Source organism: Hypomesus transpacificus, chromosome 18 (assembly GCF_021917145.1).
Source record: "Hypomesus transpacificus isolate Combined female chromosome 18, fHypTra1, whole genome shotgun sequence".
In the NCBI taxonomy this organism is placed as follows: domain Eukaryota; kingdom Metazoa; phylum Chordata; class Actinopteri; order Osmeriformes; family Osmeridae; genus Hypomesus; species Hypomesus transpacificus.
Genome location: NC_061077.1, coordinates 4,331,284 through 4,349,403, shown reverse-complemented (window position 1 = coordinate 4,349,403; position 18,120 = coordinate 4,331,284). Strand labels below are relative to the sequence as shown.

General features: G+C 44.7%; 2 protein-coding genes across 3 annotated transcripts in view; one reads left to right on the top strand and one right to left on the bottom strand.

Moving 5' to 3' along the window:
- The window catches only part of nkain4 (sodium/potassium transporting ATPase interacting 4), a 28,956-nt gene extending 14,746 nt beyond the window's left edge, over nucleotides 1-14,210 (top strand). The window contains exons 4-8 of one of the 2 annotated variants that reach the window (XM_047039746.1): nucleotides 23-220; nucleotides 6,843-6,903; nucleotides 10,892-10,976; nucleotides 11,533-11,548; nucleotides 11,813-14,210. In XM_047039746.1, coding sequence (XP_046895702.1) covers nucleotides 23-220; nucleotides 6,843-6,903; nucleotides 10,892-10,976; nucleotides 11,533-11,548; nucleotides 11,813-11,887 — 435 coding nt within the window. In that variant the 3' untranslated portion in view covers nucleotides 11,888-14,210. The remainder of the gene's footprint in view (nucleotides 1-22; nucleotides 221-6,842; nucleotides 6,904-10,891; nucleotides 10,977-11,532; nucleotides 11,549-11,812) is intronic. The other variant, XM_047039748.1, reaches the window with a different exon arrangement.
- Nucleotides 13,505-17,931, bottom strand: birc7 (baculoviral IAP repeat containing 7). The gene is made up of 8 exons (XM_047039745.1): nucleotides 17,219-17,931; nucleotides 16,620-16,719; nucleotides 16,445-16,526; nucleotides 16,230-16,275; nucleotides 15,492-15,698; nucleotides 15,192-15,257; nucleotides 14,851-15,088; nucleotides 13,505-14,594 (listed from the first exon to the last, which is right to left on the bottom strand). Exons 1-7 carry the CDS (start codon nucleotides 17,763-17,765, stop codon nucleotides 14,886-14,888), a joined length of 1,251 nt encoding a protein of 416 aa, XP_046895701.1. The 5' UTR covers nucleotides 17,766-17,931; the 3' UTR covers nucleotides 13,505-14,594; nucleotides 14,851-14,885.
- Between the last annotated feature and the right edge of the window lie 189 nt (nucleotides 17,932-18,120).

Sequence of the window (18,120 nt, the reverse complement as noted above, 5' to 3'; positions counted from 1 at the left end):
GTGTGTGTGTTTTTCTTTCCAGGACAGCGACCTGCTGACATTCAACATCTCGGCCCACCACTCGTGGTGGAGTGAGCACGGCCCGGGGTGTGTGAGGAAGGAGATGTCCCAGCCAGGCGTGCGCACTGCCGACAGCCAGTCCTACATCTCCGTCATGGGCTGCCTCATGGACTACCAGTACATAGAGGTCGTACACAGCAGCACCCAGATCCTCATAGCGGTGAGTGTCGACCTTCTCTACAAATGCCTGTGTCAGACACACACACACACACACTGTAACACCTCAGGCCTAGAGTTGTGGTTACAAAGCAAAAAAGAAAACTGTGTAACTAGAAGAGAGGGGCACTTGTGTGTTTTATCTCTCTGTCCCACCCTCCGCACATTGCAGAAAGAGTTCAATGTATCTGGGTGTGTCACAGACTGCTGCTGTTAGTACAGTGGAACATGGTGATCATCCAGCCTAGTAGGGGAGATATGAAGGAAGTCAGGCCTGCCATTGTGCTTGTATGTGGGCGAAGAATGTAGGTCAAAGGGGCTGGGAGCCTCCCATCGCTCAAACATACAGTGTCGTCCAAACATGCTACAAACACAGAATCATAGACAAACACAAAAAGACTCTTTCACTAGCTGTCTTCCTCTAAGATCAGTATTCTTACTGTCTGCGTCAAATAAAACCTTTTCACATACTGGCGTACCACCCTATCACACACTCCCTCTGTGCTTCGCTCACACACAGTCATGTTCACACATGCCCCTATGCAGGAGACACTTAGTCAGCATTCAGGGACCTCATCACACTGGCAGCTGTTTGCTTCCCACGGTGGGGTTTGGAGAACATTGTGTTTTGCCATAGTTGAACGTTAATAAATCCATTAATGTTGAACAACAGGAGATGTTATGGAGATACATAGATACTGGATATGCACCTGAACTTCTCCTGAAGTTCTTCTCCTGGTCCCGCCCATCAGAATCCTTGTCACCAATGAGAATGTGGAGTTGTTGGTTAGACATTCGTGGGCTTGTCATATACTCTCTCCAAATGTTTAAGAGGAACATTTTGGGAGAAACTTTGTGTTTACACAGTCAACAGGTAGTGAGTGGGCGCTGAATCAGAGTTAATGCCCTTGGTTGACCCTGACAGAAACAGTGAACATGGACCTTGCTTTAGGCCCAACACTCTGCCATTCACCAACACCCCACATAAGAAATGATTCAGTTCTACAGCCTTGACTCTCCTATCTACCCTGTGCCCTACCACTGAGATGGTATTGTCCTCAAAAGCATTCTATGCCATCACCATGGGAACAGCTTTCAAAAGAGGAATTGGCACAATAAAATCTCCCTGTATGTCTCAAGTAACGCCTTCTCCTTGTAGAGCCCTCTTACACTAGTAAGTAAGTTGTGCACTGCGGGGAGTAGAGTGCCATTTGGGATTAGCCAAAAGTTGTTTTGGTTTTCCCTCCTTCCTTTATTGTGGAATAGAGAAGGGGAAGGGAGAGAAAGGGACAGGGACAGGGGCTGGGGAGGGAGGAGGAGGAGGAGGAGGAGGCCATTTGTCTTTGTGTAAGTTGTACAAGGTCGCTTTGAAAGACAATTAAATATTTAGACTCCAAGGAGAAATATTCATTAAGATGAAAAATGTGGTTCTTGGCACAGCCAGTGAAGACGGTATAGCAGCCAGTCAGCTGGTCAGCCAGCCAGCCAGTCAGTCAGTCTGCCGGCCAGCTGGTCAGCCAGCCAGTGTTTGTAGTTCTGAGAGATGTGTTCCAGAAGTGCAGCTGAGGACAGACGGTCTCTCTCATGGTGCTGCTCCATACCAGCACTCCGCACTCAACAATCCAGTCATGTGTATTGTGGTTTATAATCTTTTGTGTAACATCACTTGCTTGCCGTTTATCCTCATTCATCTACTCATCCCTCATGTCTCTTTTCTCGTATCCCCTCCTCCGTTTCAACAAAACCTGAATTTGAGAAAACGATTGTCTGAGATTGATAAAGAAAAGGTCACAGTAGTTATGGTTGTGTGTGTGAGAAAGCAGGAAGATGTATAGTTGTGGGTGGGTGTGCTAAATTCAAGTCTTGTGTCATTGTTAGGTGGATTATAAGTAGTAAGATCCTACCTTCTGTCTAGTGTTTATAAAACACCCCATTATCTATATTAGCATTGAGCGCTGTCAAAGCCATCTTTACACACAGCAGCTTCTCATTAACCTCCCAAGTGTAGACCTTCACCCTCAGAGTGTTCCCTGCTATTCACTGGGACGGGCTTCACATGGTCTGTGTGTGTGTGTGTGGGGGGGGGGTGGTGATGTAAGAGATGGAAACCTTCCCTCCTCTCCTTCTGCTCTGCTGTATCTCTGTCTTCCATACCTCCCACCACCTCTCTGTACAGTATCTATCTGTCTCTACTGACAGATGGTTAATAAGTGGCCCTTTTTAGCTGAGAAACGTGTTTAGAGTGTTAGCTGGAGGGGGAAGTGTGGATAATTGCAACCGAATGATTAGGGGTCCTGGCCCACAAGAGGCCTAGAATGGAGTGACCCCTGTGATTGCCGCTCCAGGCGTGTGTGTGTGTGTGTGTTTTAATTCAAGCCAACAGAAAAGGGGGTTACTGATTTGAAAAGGGCAGCTCACGGGGGGAGGAGTCTGATAATCCAGTCATTGGTTCCTCTTTTGTTTCTGACAGCACTGATCGCTGCGACCTCTGAGATACCAAGTGGAAGTGTGTTTGTTTGTGCTCAGCTGGCGTGTGTCACAGGAACGGTAACAGCGTCAGTCTGAAACAACAACTCCCGATGACTCCTCTGCTGTCCGCTCCACACACACACACACACACACACACTAAGACTGGAACAGCAGTATTGCCTGTCACTACTGAGTCTTTATACTGGACAACTGCACAGTGCTGAGCTTAGAGTCTTGTACTCCAAACCACTGCGTTAAACAGGACTAAGCTATAAAGCTTTCTTTAATGCAGTTCTTAGTTAGATTGGGCAGGACGGAGATTGAGAGGGAGGGATGAAGGGAAGTTGAGAAGAGGCTGGTGTAGTTTGGCAGAGTACTGGAGACACTGTGACATGTCTATTCACTGAACATCAGAACATTACTGCTTCCGACTAAACTTCAAAGGCTGGTCCTCTGAGAACGTTAATTGTTCATCTGTTTTGGAGGAAATGGATTTTACTTCAGATTAATTGCTCTGTAAAATAAGCTCTGTTTAACATCATAGAGGCAAGTGGATGGAACTGCTATCTAAGGGGAAACAGTTTACATTAAAAGAAAAATCTGCAATGCTGCAGTTTTCACGTCTTTGTGTAGTGCTGCGTTGGTGGAACTGTTTGTGGATACAGAGGGTGTGATCTCTGTGATTCCAGATACCTCCACCAAGCTCTCCCTCCTCTACTCTCTCCATTCTGTCATGTTTCCACTGGCTCAGACCTGATCTGGACACTATCTCTCCAGGCAGCCAGACCAAACAAAATCACCCAGGCGTGTGCCCGCGCTTGTGTGCATTTGCATGTTTGCATACGTGCGTGTGTGTGTGTGTGTTTGTGCTCCTTCGGCATCTGCATGTGTGTCAGCGTGTGAGTGGAGGAGATGAGCTGGAGATGAGCGTAGATGGATGTGGTCTCTGTATCCCCAATCTCATCATATTCTGTCTGTCATTAAACATGCCTAAGCACACACACACATATACATAGATACACACAAACATGGGTGATCTAATTTTTTGACTCTGCGGGGAAGCTGCCTCCTCGCCAGGCAGTCAGTGCCAGGTAATTAAGCTGCGAGAAAGAACTACCGCCTCCTTCCCTCCACACCTCCCTGCTATCTTTTTACTCCTGTCTCTCTTTCTCCTTGTCTTCCTTCCATCTCTCTCTCTCTCTCACTTTGTCTCTCTCTCATATTGCCTATGAATTCCCTTTTATTAATCAACACTTAAGGCAGTTTTCTCCTGAAATTGAATTCAATCTATAGTGTGTTGAATATCCTGTAGATCAATACAAACCTCCCCTCACACACGCACAGGCACACAAACGCGTGCACACACACACAGAGAAGTTTTTACCAGAACACCACAGCCCCAAATTATTCAATGTGTGAAAGTTTAGACATAGACACAGGTCTGTATTACACTAGATGTGTGTTAAAATGGGAGTCCTTGTGATGTAGAGATATATTGATGAATTCTGAATACTACTGAGTCGAAGGAAATGGACTGATGATTAGTTAGGTAGTTCTGGAGACTCAACTGATTTATTCAGAGCAAAGAGTGTGTGATTTGAGTATCAGGGGATGCCAGAGCTGATTACGTCTCTGTCTACCTGGCCTCCAATATGCTGTTCAAAGACTAACCTTCATTAGCCCATGCAAATAGCACTCTTTCAGCTTAGCAGCTGGGGTTCTGCTCAATGTATGTATGTGTGTGTGCCCTCATGATTATCTGACTCTGTGTTTTGGGTTGTTGCTAGTTTCGTAGTTACTCCAGCGGTAGACATGAGGATCGCTGCCTCGGCTATCCTGAGAGGAAAGGGCCAGAAGATCTGCTTGTATTCTGTCAAGTCTGTTTCCTCTGATAAACATTGCTCTAGATAATAGATGAAGGGGGAATGACTGTAGAATTTTTCCTACACTCGCGCTCATCCTCTCCGCCCCAGCCCTCCGACCCCTCCCTCTGCGTTCCTGTCCCTCGCCCTCTGCTCCCCTTCTCCTCCCCGGCTGCTAGCCCTGAACCCCCCCCCCCTCCCCCCCCCAAGCCCCCGAAGAGGGCGGGGCTTGGAGAAGAGAGAGGGCTGTCAAGAGAGGCACTCCCCATTTGGTCCATCGTGAAAGTGAGCGAGAAGAAAGGAAGGGAGAGGTATGGTTCAAATCAAATTTTTACACGCAAGCATGTCACAGAGGGCTTCACATACGCCCATAGGTTGATGCCTACAGTGCTTAAACCAGGGGCGAGGATGTGGTGGTTGGAGGGAGATGGAAAGAGAGAGGCCCGGGAGAAAGAAACACATAAAGGGAGGGACCTGTGATCGGCAGGAGAGGAAATTAGTTATGCCAGTCTGGTTCGCTGACACAGGCCCGGGGCACAGCTGAAAGGCAAGGAGACGAGAGCAGCCATTTTTATTGGCTTAATTAACCTGACATTCATTTGGCTGAACAATCTCTGAACTCCACAGGTTTCTAAAGAGACGGCAGTATGCGAGTGTGTGTGTCAGGGAGAGAGGTTGGAGAGAGACCCTTGATTTAGAGGTAGGGAGGATGTAGGTGAAAATGTCACTTGTCCTTACAGAAAGGGCCCTGTATTTACTCAGAGGGGGAAGTGTAGCTTAAAGGGAATTGCTATTCTATAACCTTACTTGTCTTCTTTACTGACCCATGTCTGGGGCCGTTTGTAACCTCCCCAGTCCACTACATCTTTGCCAACTCGTAACATCCTCAGTCACCTGCAGTTTGTTTTGGTTGTTTGGTGGCATCGGCAGGGGCTTATTGTCTCTCTCTTTCTCACACAGAAAGCAACCATGCGACATATGGACTCACACAAACACAGAATGGCTGCTGGTTTGGTCTCCCTCCATCTACTCTATCCCCCATCTACTCTATCCCCCATCTACTCTATCCTCAGGCCCCATCCTCAGACTCTGCTGTGACTGGCCCCCAGACGACACAAAATGACACTTGCACACAGACACACACAGATGATGGAAATCTAAAGCTGTCTCTGCCCCCCTGCTGCTAACACCATCTTGTGTGTGACACCAGCTTAATACACATGCAAATCTACCTCCACCTCCCCACCACTAATAGCAGTACTAAGACAACCAATTAGGTGCTTCAGGGAGCCCGTCCTTATACATAACCTCATCTAAACAGTGTTTGCAAACACAGGGTCATTCAAGGACACCATTTGATGTATTTGCATTCATCTCTCTTTACAATGTCTTCTCATTAAAATAATTATAAAACACAAGGCAGAATACACCCAGTATTACAGATAGCTGCTCTCTGGACTTAAGAAGAAAAGATAACTGACAGACATGCAAATAGACAAGCACTCAGTCTCATCGTGCCTCTCTGCCCACTGTGTGAGTGGAAAGGGCAGTGTGCCCAGAGCTGGTCTGATGTTCATGGCAGACTGCCAGCTGTGGGACGGATAGTGAGTCTCTGTCTCTTGTTCTGTGTCTTTCTCTGAGTTGATGACTGCCATCTGCCAGTAACATGGGCTGTTCTGTTCTCAACACATACACACATACAGAGACACACACATACAGAGACACACACACATACAGAGACACACACATACAGAGACACACACATACAGAGACACACACATACAGAGACACACACATACAGAGACACACACATACAGAGACACACACATACAGAGACACACACATACAGAGACACACACTCGCGCACAGTCCCTCCTGCTGACCCTGGATGGGCAGTTTGAAGGCCTTGCCGTCCACTTGGACTGTGTAAATGAGCAGTCAGCATGCTTCTGCAATGAAACTGTTTGATCATTTCACGTTCCATATCATTTGAACATCTCGTTACTTCCTGTTGCTACATCGTCAAGCATCTGCAATATGAGCCCCCACTCCAAGAACACACACCCAGAAACACACACTCAAACTCATTTGCATACCCATGTCTTTCTCTATATAGTAGTAGTCTATATAGTATAGTATACCCCCATGTTTGTTTGTTTGTTTGTTTGTTTTCTTTTAACAGAGTAATTTATTTACTTAGATCTGACTGCTTTTTTACCCTACATTTTATTCCACTAAGGGACACACGCACACACAGAGAATTGTCTGACTAATTTAAACTGTTTGTGTTTTCAGCTCCTGGGCTTTGTGTATGCCTGTTATGTTGTCAGCGCCATTACTGAGGAGGAGGACAGCTGTGAGTACCACAACGACACACACACACACACACATAGCAGAAGCTCACCTAAACCCTAACCTTACAGTGCACTTTACCTAACTCTTGTAGAACAATGAGGGGAGATGAAGGTAGGTTAGGAGCTAAATGTCTTTCATGCTGTCTTCTCACCTCCCCTCCCCCACACCAGCTGGGGTCCATCTCTCTAAACTAGAGGAGCCTGGTGTCTCACCCTCCACACCCATCTCTCCATTCCATTCCTTTCCATCCTCTGTCTCTCTCTCTCTCCGTCTGTCTGTCTCCACATGTCTCTCATTTGTCACCCAGCTGTCTCTTGTCAGGGTGTGGTTTGGCAGTTAGGGTGATAGAGGGAGAATGAAAGTGTTTTCTTACTCCTTTTACTACTTTCTAACGGCCCCCTAATACAAACACTCAGTTGTTGACCCATTCACACACACTTGTCAATCTATCCTCCCCATTTACATCATTCCCCAAGTGCCTGTCCTTCACTGTCTAGTGTGTGTAGTGTAGAGCTTGTTAAGCTAGTAGGAAGGTGTGCAGTGGTATGTTTATGCTCCACATCCACTACGGATCTACACGCAGGATCCAAAAGATGTTGTTTTGCTTGGTAAGAGAAAAGGGGGGGAGAAGAAAAAAGGAATGGAACACATCTGAGTACAAGCTTAGGCTCCGGTAGCAGTGACCTCACAGCTCTGAGGTCACAGGTCACATTGAGAGTCAGCCAGTCAGGTGGCAGGAAGTGTTTCATCCTTGGGTCAATATGAGTCATAAATATCTGCCATATGCTTCAGTCCCTCAAACGCGCACACACAGCCACATACATAAGCACATACTCAACAAAACAGTTTCTCTCTCCAAGATATCCAACTGACAATGTCTGTTTCGTTGACGAGAGATGAGGGGTGTGTGTGTTTACTAGGGAATTGCCACAAGAGGACCAGTACCTCAATAGTGGGTAAAATACCATAGATTCAGTTGCTGTGATTGTTCACCACCGCTCCAGACCCTTCCCCCAGCTGTGGTCTGTACCATTTCATAATTAATAACCCCTAAGTAATCCCCAGAGGACAACACTGTTTTGGCAGGGGGGAGTTAGCATCAAAAAAGGTAATTGACTTTTTCCATCAGCCCAGTTTCCGTTTCCCCTTTGTTCCTTGTGACCTGGGAGGCCCGGCCATCCGTCGTGTGGACAGTTGGGACAGAGCATGTTTGTGATAGGGCACTAGGGACCGGCGCTCACTCTGGAGACACGCACACAGAGAAGGAGAGTTTAAAAAGTAGAGAGATGACGACAACAGGAACAACACTGCGTAAAGAAACAGAGAGACAGGTTATAGGCCAAGACAGTTCTTTCTCTCAGTTTTAAATTATTCAGTAGTCCCATCCCGATTTGAAATGCTGCTACATAGCTCCCCTCCACTAGCTCTTTGTTATTGTAATAAGGCTTTTGGATGTGTGTGTGTGTGTGTGTGTGAGTGTATCTTTTCTCTCTCCTCTTTCCAACGTACATACACACTCACTCACTCTCACAAAAGCACTTTGCCAGTCTCATTTCCACACTCATTTGAAGTGGCAGATTATGCTAGGCTCCAGCACTGACTTCATCAGCATCTATCCTCTCGCTCAGAACTTTTACATCTATTTTTTCTCCTCTACTTTCTCTCTACTTTCATTTCTTGGTGTCCACTGAGAGTTTCTCTGCAAGTAGATGAAATGAGGATGTATATGAATCAGATTCTTTTGAACTCCTGCAAACTATTCTGCTAGTCTGGAAAGTTTTCTTTCTCTCTCTCTCTCTCTCTCTCTCTCTCTCTCTCTCTCTCTCTCTCTCTCTCTCTCTCTCTCTCTCTCTCTGTCTCTCTCTCTCTCTCTCTCTCTCTCTCTCTCTCTCTGTCTCTCTCTCTCTCTGTCTCTCTCTCTCTCTCTCTCTCTCTCTCTGTCTCTCTCTCTCTCTCTCTGTCTCTCTCTGTCTCTCTCTCTCTGTCTCTCTGTCTCTCTGTCTCTCTGTGTGTGTGTGTCTCTGATCACCCCTTCTCTTCTGTAGTTAATCAAGTCAGTAGTGTGTAGCAGGTCATTGGTCTTTTAATCTATCTCATTCATTCTGAAATGGTTCTGTTGCCCAGAGAACTGTATCCCTCGTCTAGCCAGACAGGGAATACCCCGACACTAGAAGTCAGAGGCACTAAGAGGAGAGCAGACTTTGCTCCACTCTTACAAAAGAACAAACCAATGCTCAAAGGTATAAAGGTGTTTTATATTAAGATGCATGCGGACAGAATACTGAGACGAAATACACACAAACACGTAAGCACACACCTCACAACTAATCAACACGCTTACTGCCATATAACTCCAGGAAGAGTAGAACAATAGGCGTCACGTATCCGCTTAAAAATTGTCTCCTTGGCGTTTAGGCTTTGCTGAAAATATAGACAGCTATAGTTTTTTTTTATGCTGTATTTCCATTGTGCTTTTCTTCTGGCATGTGTGTGACAATGTGTGTATAAGAAGGCATTTGGGTGTTCACTAGGCACAGTTATCAGAGACTAGCAGATATCCAGGCAGAACCAGCGATGGGGAAAATCCTCTTTGGAAAGTAGGTCAAAGAGTTACCCGTCTAGCATTAGCTTAAGCTAGCCTTAGCATGTCGGTTAATTATGCTGCTCCTCTGCTGAGTCACTGTCGCAAACAAATCCCCTGGAACTACTGTTAACGAGAGGAGAGTAGATAAGAGGCCATAGATATATGGAGGGATGATGGCTGTTGCCACACAGAGACGCACAAAGACCCACACACATCTGTAATAACTGACAGGTTCATAGTTATTACGATATGTGAGTTTGAGTTAAAACTGCAGTTAACTGCAGTTGAGTTAAAACTGTGACTATTGGCACTGAGCTAGTTTTCACGGTAGCTCCATCCTCCCAGACGTGCAGTTTGTGTTCATATGCTTGCATAGCACCTGTGTGTGAGCACACATGTATGAGCCAGTGAGGGTGTGAAGCTAAAGGAATTGAAACTTAGATTTAGATCAACAGAGTTTGGGGTTCAAAAGTTCCTTCTCCTCTGCTGGTGTTTACTGGAGGCCCATATTTAATGAATATGTGCATCTGCTTATTTGCTCTGCCTGTTTTGACTTGATATTGTTGACCCCTTGTCAGTGAAAGTGACACACTCCCTATCCCACACCCCACACTCTCTCTGTTTCTTGCCCTCATGCCTTTCAAGCTCATACAGTCCCTGTTTTAGCTGTCATACTCTCTCTCTCTCTCTGTCTTTCACACAAACACAGACACACACTTCTACACTGCCTCTTTACAGAGTAAATAAGCATGCAAGTTCAGCCCTGGGTCTGTGGCTAAGTGAAGGTCACCCTCTGTTTTGGGGCGATAAAGAGCTTATTTTGACAGCTGCATGACTTTCGCCTCGTCCCTCGCTCTCTGACGCTGCACTCTATCTCAGTCAACTTCACCCCGAGAGACAGAGGGGGAGAGAAACAGAGGGGGAGAGAGACAGAGGGGGAGAGAGACAGAGGGGGAGAGAGACAGAGGGAGAGAGACAGAGGGGGAGAGAGACAGAGGGGGAGAGACATAGGGGGAGAGAGACAGAGGGGGAGAGAGACAGAGGGGGAGAGAGACAGAGGGGGAGAGAGACAGAGGGGGAGAGAGACAGAGGGGGAGAGGGAAACAGGGAGAGGGAAACAGGGAGAGGGAAACAGGGAGATGGAAACAGGGAGAGGGAAACAGAGAGTTGAAGGATACAGGCTTGGGGGGTATATCTGATATGCCACATACCCTTCTTCTCTTGTCTTATTACTGTATCTAATTCACTCCTCATACCATTCACTTGTATTCATTTAGATTTATTTGTCCTTCACTGTCTTATTGTTTCTTCCATAACGTTCATTTGTGTGCCGTCATTTGGAAATATATTTATTTATTTTTATCATTGTCTGTTTTGATTTTTGCATTTAATCTTTTGTTTTCAGTCGATTTTATTGGGGGATTTGACCCATTCCCTCTGTACCATGTCAATGAGAAACCATCTCACCTCCTGTTAAAGCCCATGTACCTGTAAGTACGCGTGTGTGTTTGTGTGTAGTACTACATGCTCATATGTATGTGTTATTGGTGTGACTTTAGGAGTGTAGATATGCAGGATGTGTGTCTATACACATTAGCCCCGTATCAGAGAGAAATCTGTGTTCTGTATTCTTTTGCTGTTTTCTGCAATGCTGTCACCATGTTCATGACTAGGAAGTGATGAGCAAGGCATATCTCCTTTAGCAGTGCAAATTGGTATTCAGAGGCCTAAATACATCTGTCGGATATGCATTGGGACTGTGGCCTAAGAAGCCAGTAATTAGTAATGAGGGTAGATGGGTGGCACCGTGGTGTGATGGCATCTGGGTCAGTGGCAGTTTTTAGATTGGGAGAAAGCAGGTCAAGCCCTGAGCCAAGTCCTCAATGACACTCCTGTTCTCCGTTATAGTGAAAATCTATTCATGTGTCTGGATAGATCAACACAACAAGATTACAAAGGCAGAGACTTTCTATTGCATTATGTTTGTGTGTGTGTGTGTGTGTGTGTCGGCATGCGGTATGTGTCTGTGTGCATGCGGACTTCCAGCAGGGATAAACAGCAGGTATTGTAGCCTTTCAACACAATCTGAAAATAATTCTGTATTCACGATTATGTAATAAAACAGTATTAAATTAGGCCGGAAACTTAATTTGAATGTGCAGTACTGGCATGTTAATATTTTTCATGCTGTAATGGAAGTGAATAAATTATTAGCAGGACATCTTTCTTGAAAGTTTAATCAGACCAATTTCAAATGAGATCCACTGGGATGTGTGTGTGTTACCTACTTGTCATTCACCCTTTTCACTTGACGTGTCTCCCTCAGGTCTACGTAAATGAGGCCGTGTCCAGGAGGGAGCTGACACAGCAGGTTCTCATGGACACAAAACGGCTGCTCTGACCCGGTCCTAGAGTGCACCAGGGAACACCAGACATTCCTCCATTCCATAACTTCATCTTTTCAGTACATTCAACGTGTTAGATTTGCTGGTGCGCTGCCGGGAGAACCCTGTACCTCCATGTTTAGTGGGAACGTAGGGAGGGCCGGGGGGATTTAACCACAGTGTAACAATGACGTGTTGTGTTGTTTCATTAGAATAAATACATATTTTATTTACCCTGCATTACAAATGTTATCAGACAGGGACCTGGTAAATCCATTAGACTCTTAGAGGGTGATAAATGTGTACAGCTCAGCACTCCTGCGCTGAGACTGTCTAGGCTGCTGGACTGGCTGTGGTTCAGCATGTTATTGTTGGTTGGACTCAGATTATCACTGTAAAGCTGAATTGCAGTGGAGGTTGTGGAATGAGCCTTTTGTGTGCTGACTGGCTGTTTACTTTAGGCTAGGGCCTACACACGGAAATACACAAGCAGGGCAGGAAGAGGGGGGAGGGTGAAGGAGTTTGTTTGTGGGGACGCTGTCAAAAAATAGAACCTCGGTAAGAAATTACTAAAATGACTGCAAACTAACCATCAGGAATACTCAGTTTTAGAGAGTTAATGTATAACAGTACCAGGCACAAGCCCCCCTTTCAGGGTTATCGACCTGCTGGGACTCATTTATCCATGCCAGAAGCAGTATTTTATCATTAAGAGTTGATGGATTTGGGATACACGTGTCCATATAGTGTGCAAAGTTTTGTTCATGTTATACTTTGGCTGGTGGCTAACTGGGTTGGCTCTGGGGAGATGGCCAAATTGTAAGAACTACCCAGACCAACTGTTCTTTTCAATTTACAAACCTATGTGATCTGATTGTGTAGCTACCGTCCATATTGCACACAAATACATTTAATTGAGTGTAAATTAGTGTTAATTGTATGTCATTATAAAAGTAGCAAAAGTATAGCAGAACCAACAAATAAGATAAACAAACACAATCATTTCATTATCATAGATTTGCCTCTGATATTTTCCTGATTACGCATGTTTTTAGAGGTTTTATATGATACAATGTGTGTGTATACTTTACATAGACATAACTTGTAAATGCAATTCACAAAACATGGATGGGGACATGTTCTAATGTAGCTGGAAGATCTGCTGCATATAAAAGCATTTGTCATGTATTGACCAATCGGTGACATCCTTTCGGTGGTCTGAGCCAGTAACTTCTCCAAACACTTGACCGTCCCTTATTGCCTTACTGCTTATGTAAGTCACTACTGCCCCCTAGTGCTCAGTTTGATGATGTAAAGTTAAAAAGGCTACTGACATTTTATTTTATGAAAATGTAATCTTTTTATTTTACCATACTTATTTGTTTATGATTTTTATATAATAAGTCAGTCTGTGGACAGTTATGAATGTTGTCTCTAGGTGTGCTGATCATTGGCTGGACCTCTGCAGTCTTTAATGTCTCTGCATGTGTCTGATTGTTCTTTAGACCCACTCAGTCTTACTCCTGATACCATTCAGAAACACATAGGGCTTCATCTACATCTTTTTAGTTCAACCCCTGTAATTAAATTGACAATGCAATGTTTCAGCTGTGATATGAATGCAATGGTTAGCCTTTTTTAATCAAAGCTATGCTTTTTACTTCATCAAAGGGTCCTTGAACAGAGGACATGAGAAGCATACTGTTTGGTTGTTCTTTGTCTAAACACCTGCGGTAAACATCCATGTGTGATGGTCAGTTGTGTTCACTGCCAAAGCTTCTCGTCTAGACTGAAAGTTTGAAAATCACTGATGTATTCCAACTTGCTTAATTGACCTTTATGGTGACTTGTCACTGTGAAGATTGTTAACTTCGGCTCAAACACAAATTTAACACATTGTAATGTACATATATTTTAGTTAACTGGCAAGCAACTGTAGGTGTTTGGGGTCAAAATGTCACATTTATATGTGCAATATTAATGTTGCAACAACTAATAGGTCTATCAATACTTTCATTAAATGTTTATGGCCATGGTTATTACTAAGTAGCAAACACTAGCCCTATAATCTTGCCAAATATTAGAGATCCTTGAACAGTCCCATGTATCAACACAGGTAAACTTGGAATCCAGCTCATCCATGCAAACTGAAACAGCTACAGTGTAGTTGGGATGGTGGTTGAGGACTGGGTATAACTGAAAATAAATTCCTCGTTTGTAGGTCATTCTGTTCCATTGTATAGGACTCTCTCCTATGTTTAATGTCCTCTGTAGTCCCAGATCCATGTGATCCAGTGGTGTAATCCGATTTGGCCAACACAGTGATTTGCGTTAATGTAAATAGCTGTTTGCTATTAAATAAGAAATGTGTACTTTTAACGACATTGGTTTGTTTGTGGGAGGAATGTGGTGCTGTGTATATGTTATGCAAATGAATTGTCAAATTGATTAGATCACATGCTTCCCATGTGTGCAAAGATTTCAGTAAAGACAAAACACTAGTATTCATACACTGCACATATGTTTATTCTTATCACTTGAAATCAAACACAGACATCTTAACAGAATTGTGTTGGTGGTGTGAATAGGAATCTCAACAGCAGAGTGACTTAGGTTAGATGGAAATGTAAGGTAACTAGTATCCTGAGATGATTCTTCTAATAAGCTAACATGACTATTTAGAAGGGGTGCAGTTGTCCTCTCCCGTTGAAAGTAATCTGAAAGCTAATAATCAAAAAGGGAATGTAAGTAAATGTAGATGTTGTACTCAGGTAACTTGAAGTCAGACACAGGCTCATGTTTCTGGAATGATCATGAAATAACACACTACACTGTTTCCTACAAAAAATTATTTTCAAAACATGTATTCAAAGTAGCCCTCTATATAACTTATTCCTTACGCTGTTTTATTTTCCTAAATGTTTGAACATTCAAAACAGACCCCAGACTATGGAAATTATATGATTGACAAAATACGCACATGCTAGTTGTTGGTACTGTGGTGAGTAGTGTGCCTCAGGACATGAAAGCCCGAACACTGCCCCTGATGACAGCTCTGCAGATGGGGCAGTGGCGCAGGCTGGTGGCACAGTCGCTACACACCACCAGGTGTCCACAGGGGATGAAGACGATGGACACCAGCTTGTCCATACACACCTTACAGGTGCGCTCCTCCTGCAACTGACGCAGCAGCTCCTCTGGACTGGGCTCCCTCATTGCTACACACACACACACATCACATGTGTTTGAAGTACTTTACCTTGGAATAAGCACAGAGTGGAAAGAATAATCAAAGTGTGTGTGTTCATATTGTGCTCTGACCTTTCTCCCTGCCCAGTGTCTGTGTCCTCACCCCTCCTGTGCTGGGTCCCTGTCTAACCTCTGGCTCTGGTTGGAACAGGAAACAAAAGGTGGAACATGGTAGCATCAACACAACTTGAAATCAATATTTCTCTCTGACGAGTTCATCAGATTTACACAAATCAGATTTTAAACATGCAGAATAGAAACAGTCAATAAGCATTAATGGGCATTTGTGAAAAGATCCAGCCGAGATCCAGCAGGAGAAGTGTTTGTGGTTTTGCCCTCTGGGGTATTGTTTGGGGAAATGTAACACCAAACCTCTGCTCTGTGGTCCTCTCTGCCTGTCGTCATCCTCTGCCTGCAGGACGTCAGTCACCAGTTCAGACACAGAGATGTAGTGCTGCCCAGTCAGTAAGTACTTGGTCTGGACCAGGCTCTCCACCAGGCTGGCCTCAAAGCCCATCCCCAAGACCGTCTGAACTACAGGTGACAGCATGGCCGACGAAGCTGCCAGGCCTCCCACATCTGACACAGACCCAAGAGAAAGCATTGGATATTTGAACAAAAAAGAGGATGCCACATTGTGTTTAATGTTTAAGTGGTCCAGAGACTAAATACTCTTCACAAATTGGCTGTTCAATAAAGCTCCAACCCACAGAGCGAAGCCCTGTGGAGGGATCTATTTGTCTTTTAGTAGATTCAGCTGAAACGGGCAGTATTTGTGATTTGGTCTCATCATACAAACACCATCCATGATTAGGTGCCCATTTGAATGAGGGAGCAACCAAGTATTGGATTCCCTGACAATACATCTTTATTGTGTTTGTAGTTGACAGGTTAGCATGGTAGCAGATCATCCAGTGATTTCATTAAGACGGGAATGTTATGTCTTTTTTTAGGGGTAAATCTAATGCTGACTATTTCCTGTGTCTGTTAAATTCCTGACTCCAAAAGGTTGGTCTACAGTACAAATCTACAGCTTGAACAGTTATAAACAAATATGGTGACTAAGAAGATTCCGTTTTGTATTAGTCTCTTCACTGCCATTAGACTTACCGTTTCCTGAGTTGATGTCTCTGGCTATGGGCATTTGAGATCCACCCTGGGGGGAAAAAACTCAAAATTAAACCATAATCTATAACAGAATAGTGTGATTTTATCTGGGTGTGGGCTGGATCATGATCAAGTTGGAGGCCTGTTTGCCCCGAGAACAGCGGGTCACCAGCTGAGCCTGGGACCACAGCAAGATGATAGAAGATGATGGGGCTTACCACGGTTTCACCAATGTGGAAGTGGTTGTCCTGAATGTTACTGACATACTCCCGCCCTCTCGTCTGTATCAGAAACTCACATCTGAGAAAAAACGCAGCCATATTAGCCCTATTTGATCCTACTCTATTCTATGGGATAAAGTCATGATGATACAGTGTTATTAATGTACATTACCGTGGGAACCACTTGGCATGTTCCTGCCAGGGGTCGTCCCCTGGTTCCCAGTTCCTCAACCCTCCATCACAGTAGAAGCATTTGACATTGTCACCATGACCTGGAGGAAGGTAACAATACCATAACAAAATAGTAATTCCTGTTGGCTACCCAAAATGATATCTGTGTATTCAGATGCACACAGCATTATGACAAACATGTAAAAGAGAGGTTCCCTCGATTTCTCTTTAATACTTCATGTCTGTATGGTCAACTTTAAACATGAAGCTCATGCAATGTTGGTGACACCATTTCATTTATGCAGCCCTCGCTCTGTCCAGTTTTTTCTGTCCACAAACATATGAGTCAGCTGTACTATTGTCCAGTGAACTCGCTCACAAAGGGGGTTCTCTAGCAGTGACCACAGCTCCTGCTTGGCTAGTTCTGAATACCCAATAGATCATTTGCAGGGTATGTAATTTATATCCAACAAGGAAATAGTTGAAAGCCTGGAGCCGTGAAAGAAGAAGCTGGCAACAATCAAACTGACTATAATGCATGGATGCATGGAATTCAATACACTCTACCATCAAAACATCCCATCATCAACTGATACGCACCTGTATAGAAAAACCCTGCCCTTGCAAGAACATCTGGTTGGACCGAAGCGCCTGTGGGCCAGTTATGATAGGTGGTCAGTCGGGAATCTTCACCCTCCATCTCGGGGTACACTGCCTGTCCAGCCGCTCCTTGGTCATCCACGGTCATCCTTTGAAGCTGGCTCAACAACTGACCGTCAACCAAGTCAGGGGACCCAGGCGCAACGTATAATGGAATATTACCCACGGCTCTCCCCAAAACAAAACTACAGGTTGGAAAGTGCCTCTTGTGCTCAACAAGTGGACTGTCCCCATGAACCCAATATCTAAGAATGCCACCACAGCAGAAACATTGAACCTTATCCCCGGATCCTGAGAAAAAGAATCCCTCTTTAGCAAGGTCACCAGAAGTAACTGGTGCGTCAACGGGCCAGTTTTGGAAAGTTCGAAGTCTTTCCTCCTCTGCGCGCATCCGGGGTTCCTCCAGAATATGTAACATCGCACTTCTGTCATCCGTCATGCTGAGACTTGTGATGTTTTCTTTCTCCTTCGGTCCTTTGCCAGTCATCCCTTTTAAGTTCCATAGTGGACTGAACCGGTGAGAGCGCGGCTGTCCCACTGGAAAATATATTCATCCCGCTGTGGCAACGGCTTGCGCAGTAGCCTATATCATGCAGCGTTCCAGAAAAGTCATTCACTAGATCCAGAATTTAGCCTAGTGTGGTCCTTTTGAATGACAGTTGTCACCTGTGTCCAAGTCTTAGGGGAACAGGCCGCAGTTTGGATATTGATCCTATAACCTATCCGAAATGTGACAAGCCACCCCCAAGGCTTAAAGTTACAAAAACGACTCTGCATAACAAATATTGTGTTTAGGCTAATAGACAAAGTCAATAACAAAATTTGAAGTGACGACCTGAGCA

Bases quoted from the DNA above. Each gene is read 5' to 3' on its own strand.
- birc7 (XM_047039745.1), bottom strand. From the start codon at position 17,765: ATGACTGGCAAAGGACCGAAGGAGAAAGAAAACATCACAAGTCTCAGC. The intron at 16,720-17,218 runs GTGCGTATCAGT...ACCTTCCTCCAG, and splicing joins GGCAGGGTTTTTCTATACAG to GTCATGGTGACAATGTCAAA. The intron at 16,527-16,619 runs GTAATGTACATT...GTTTTTTCTCAG, and splicing joins CATGCCAAGTGGTTCCCACG to ATGTGAGTTTCTGATACAGA.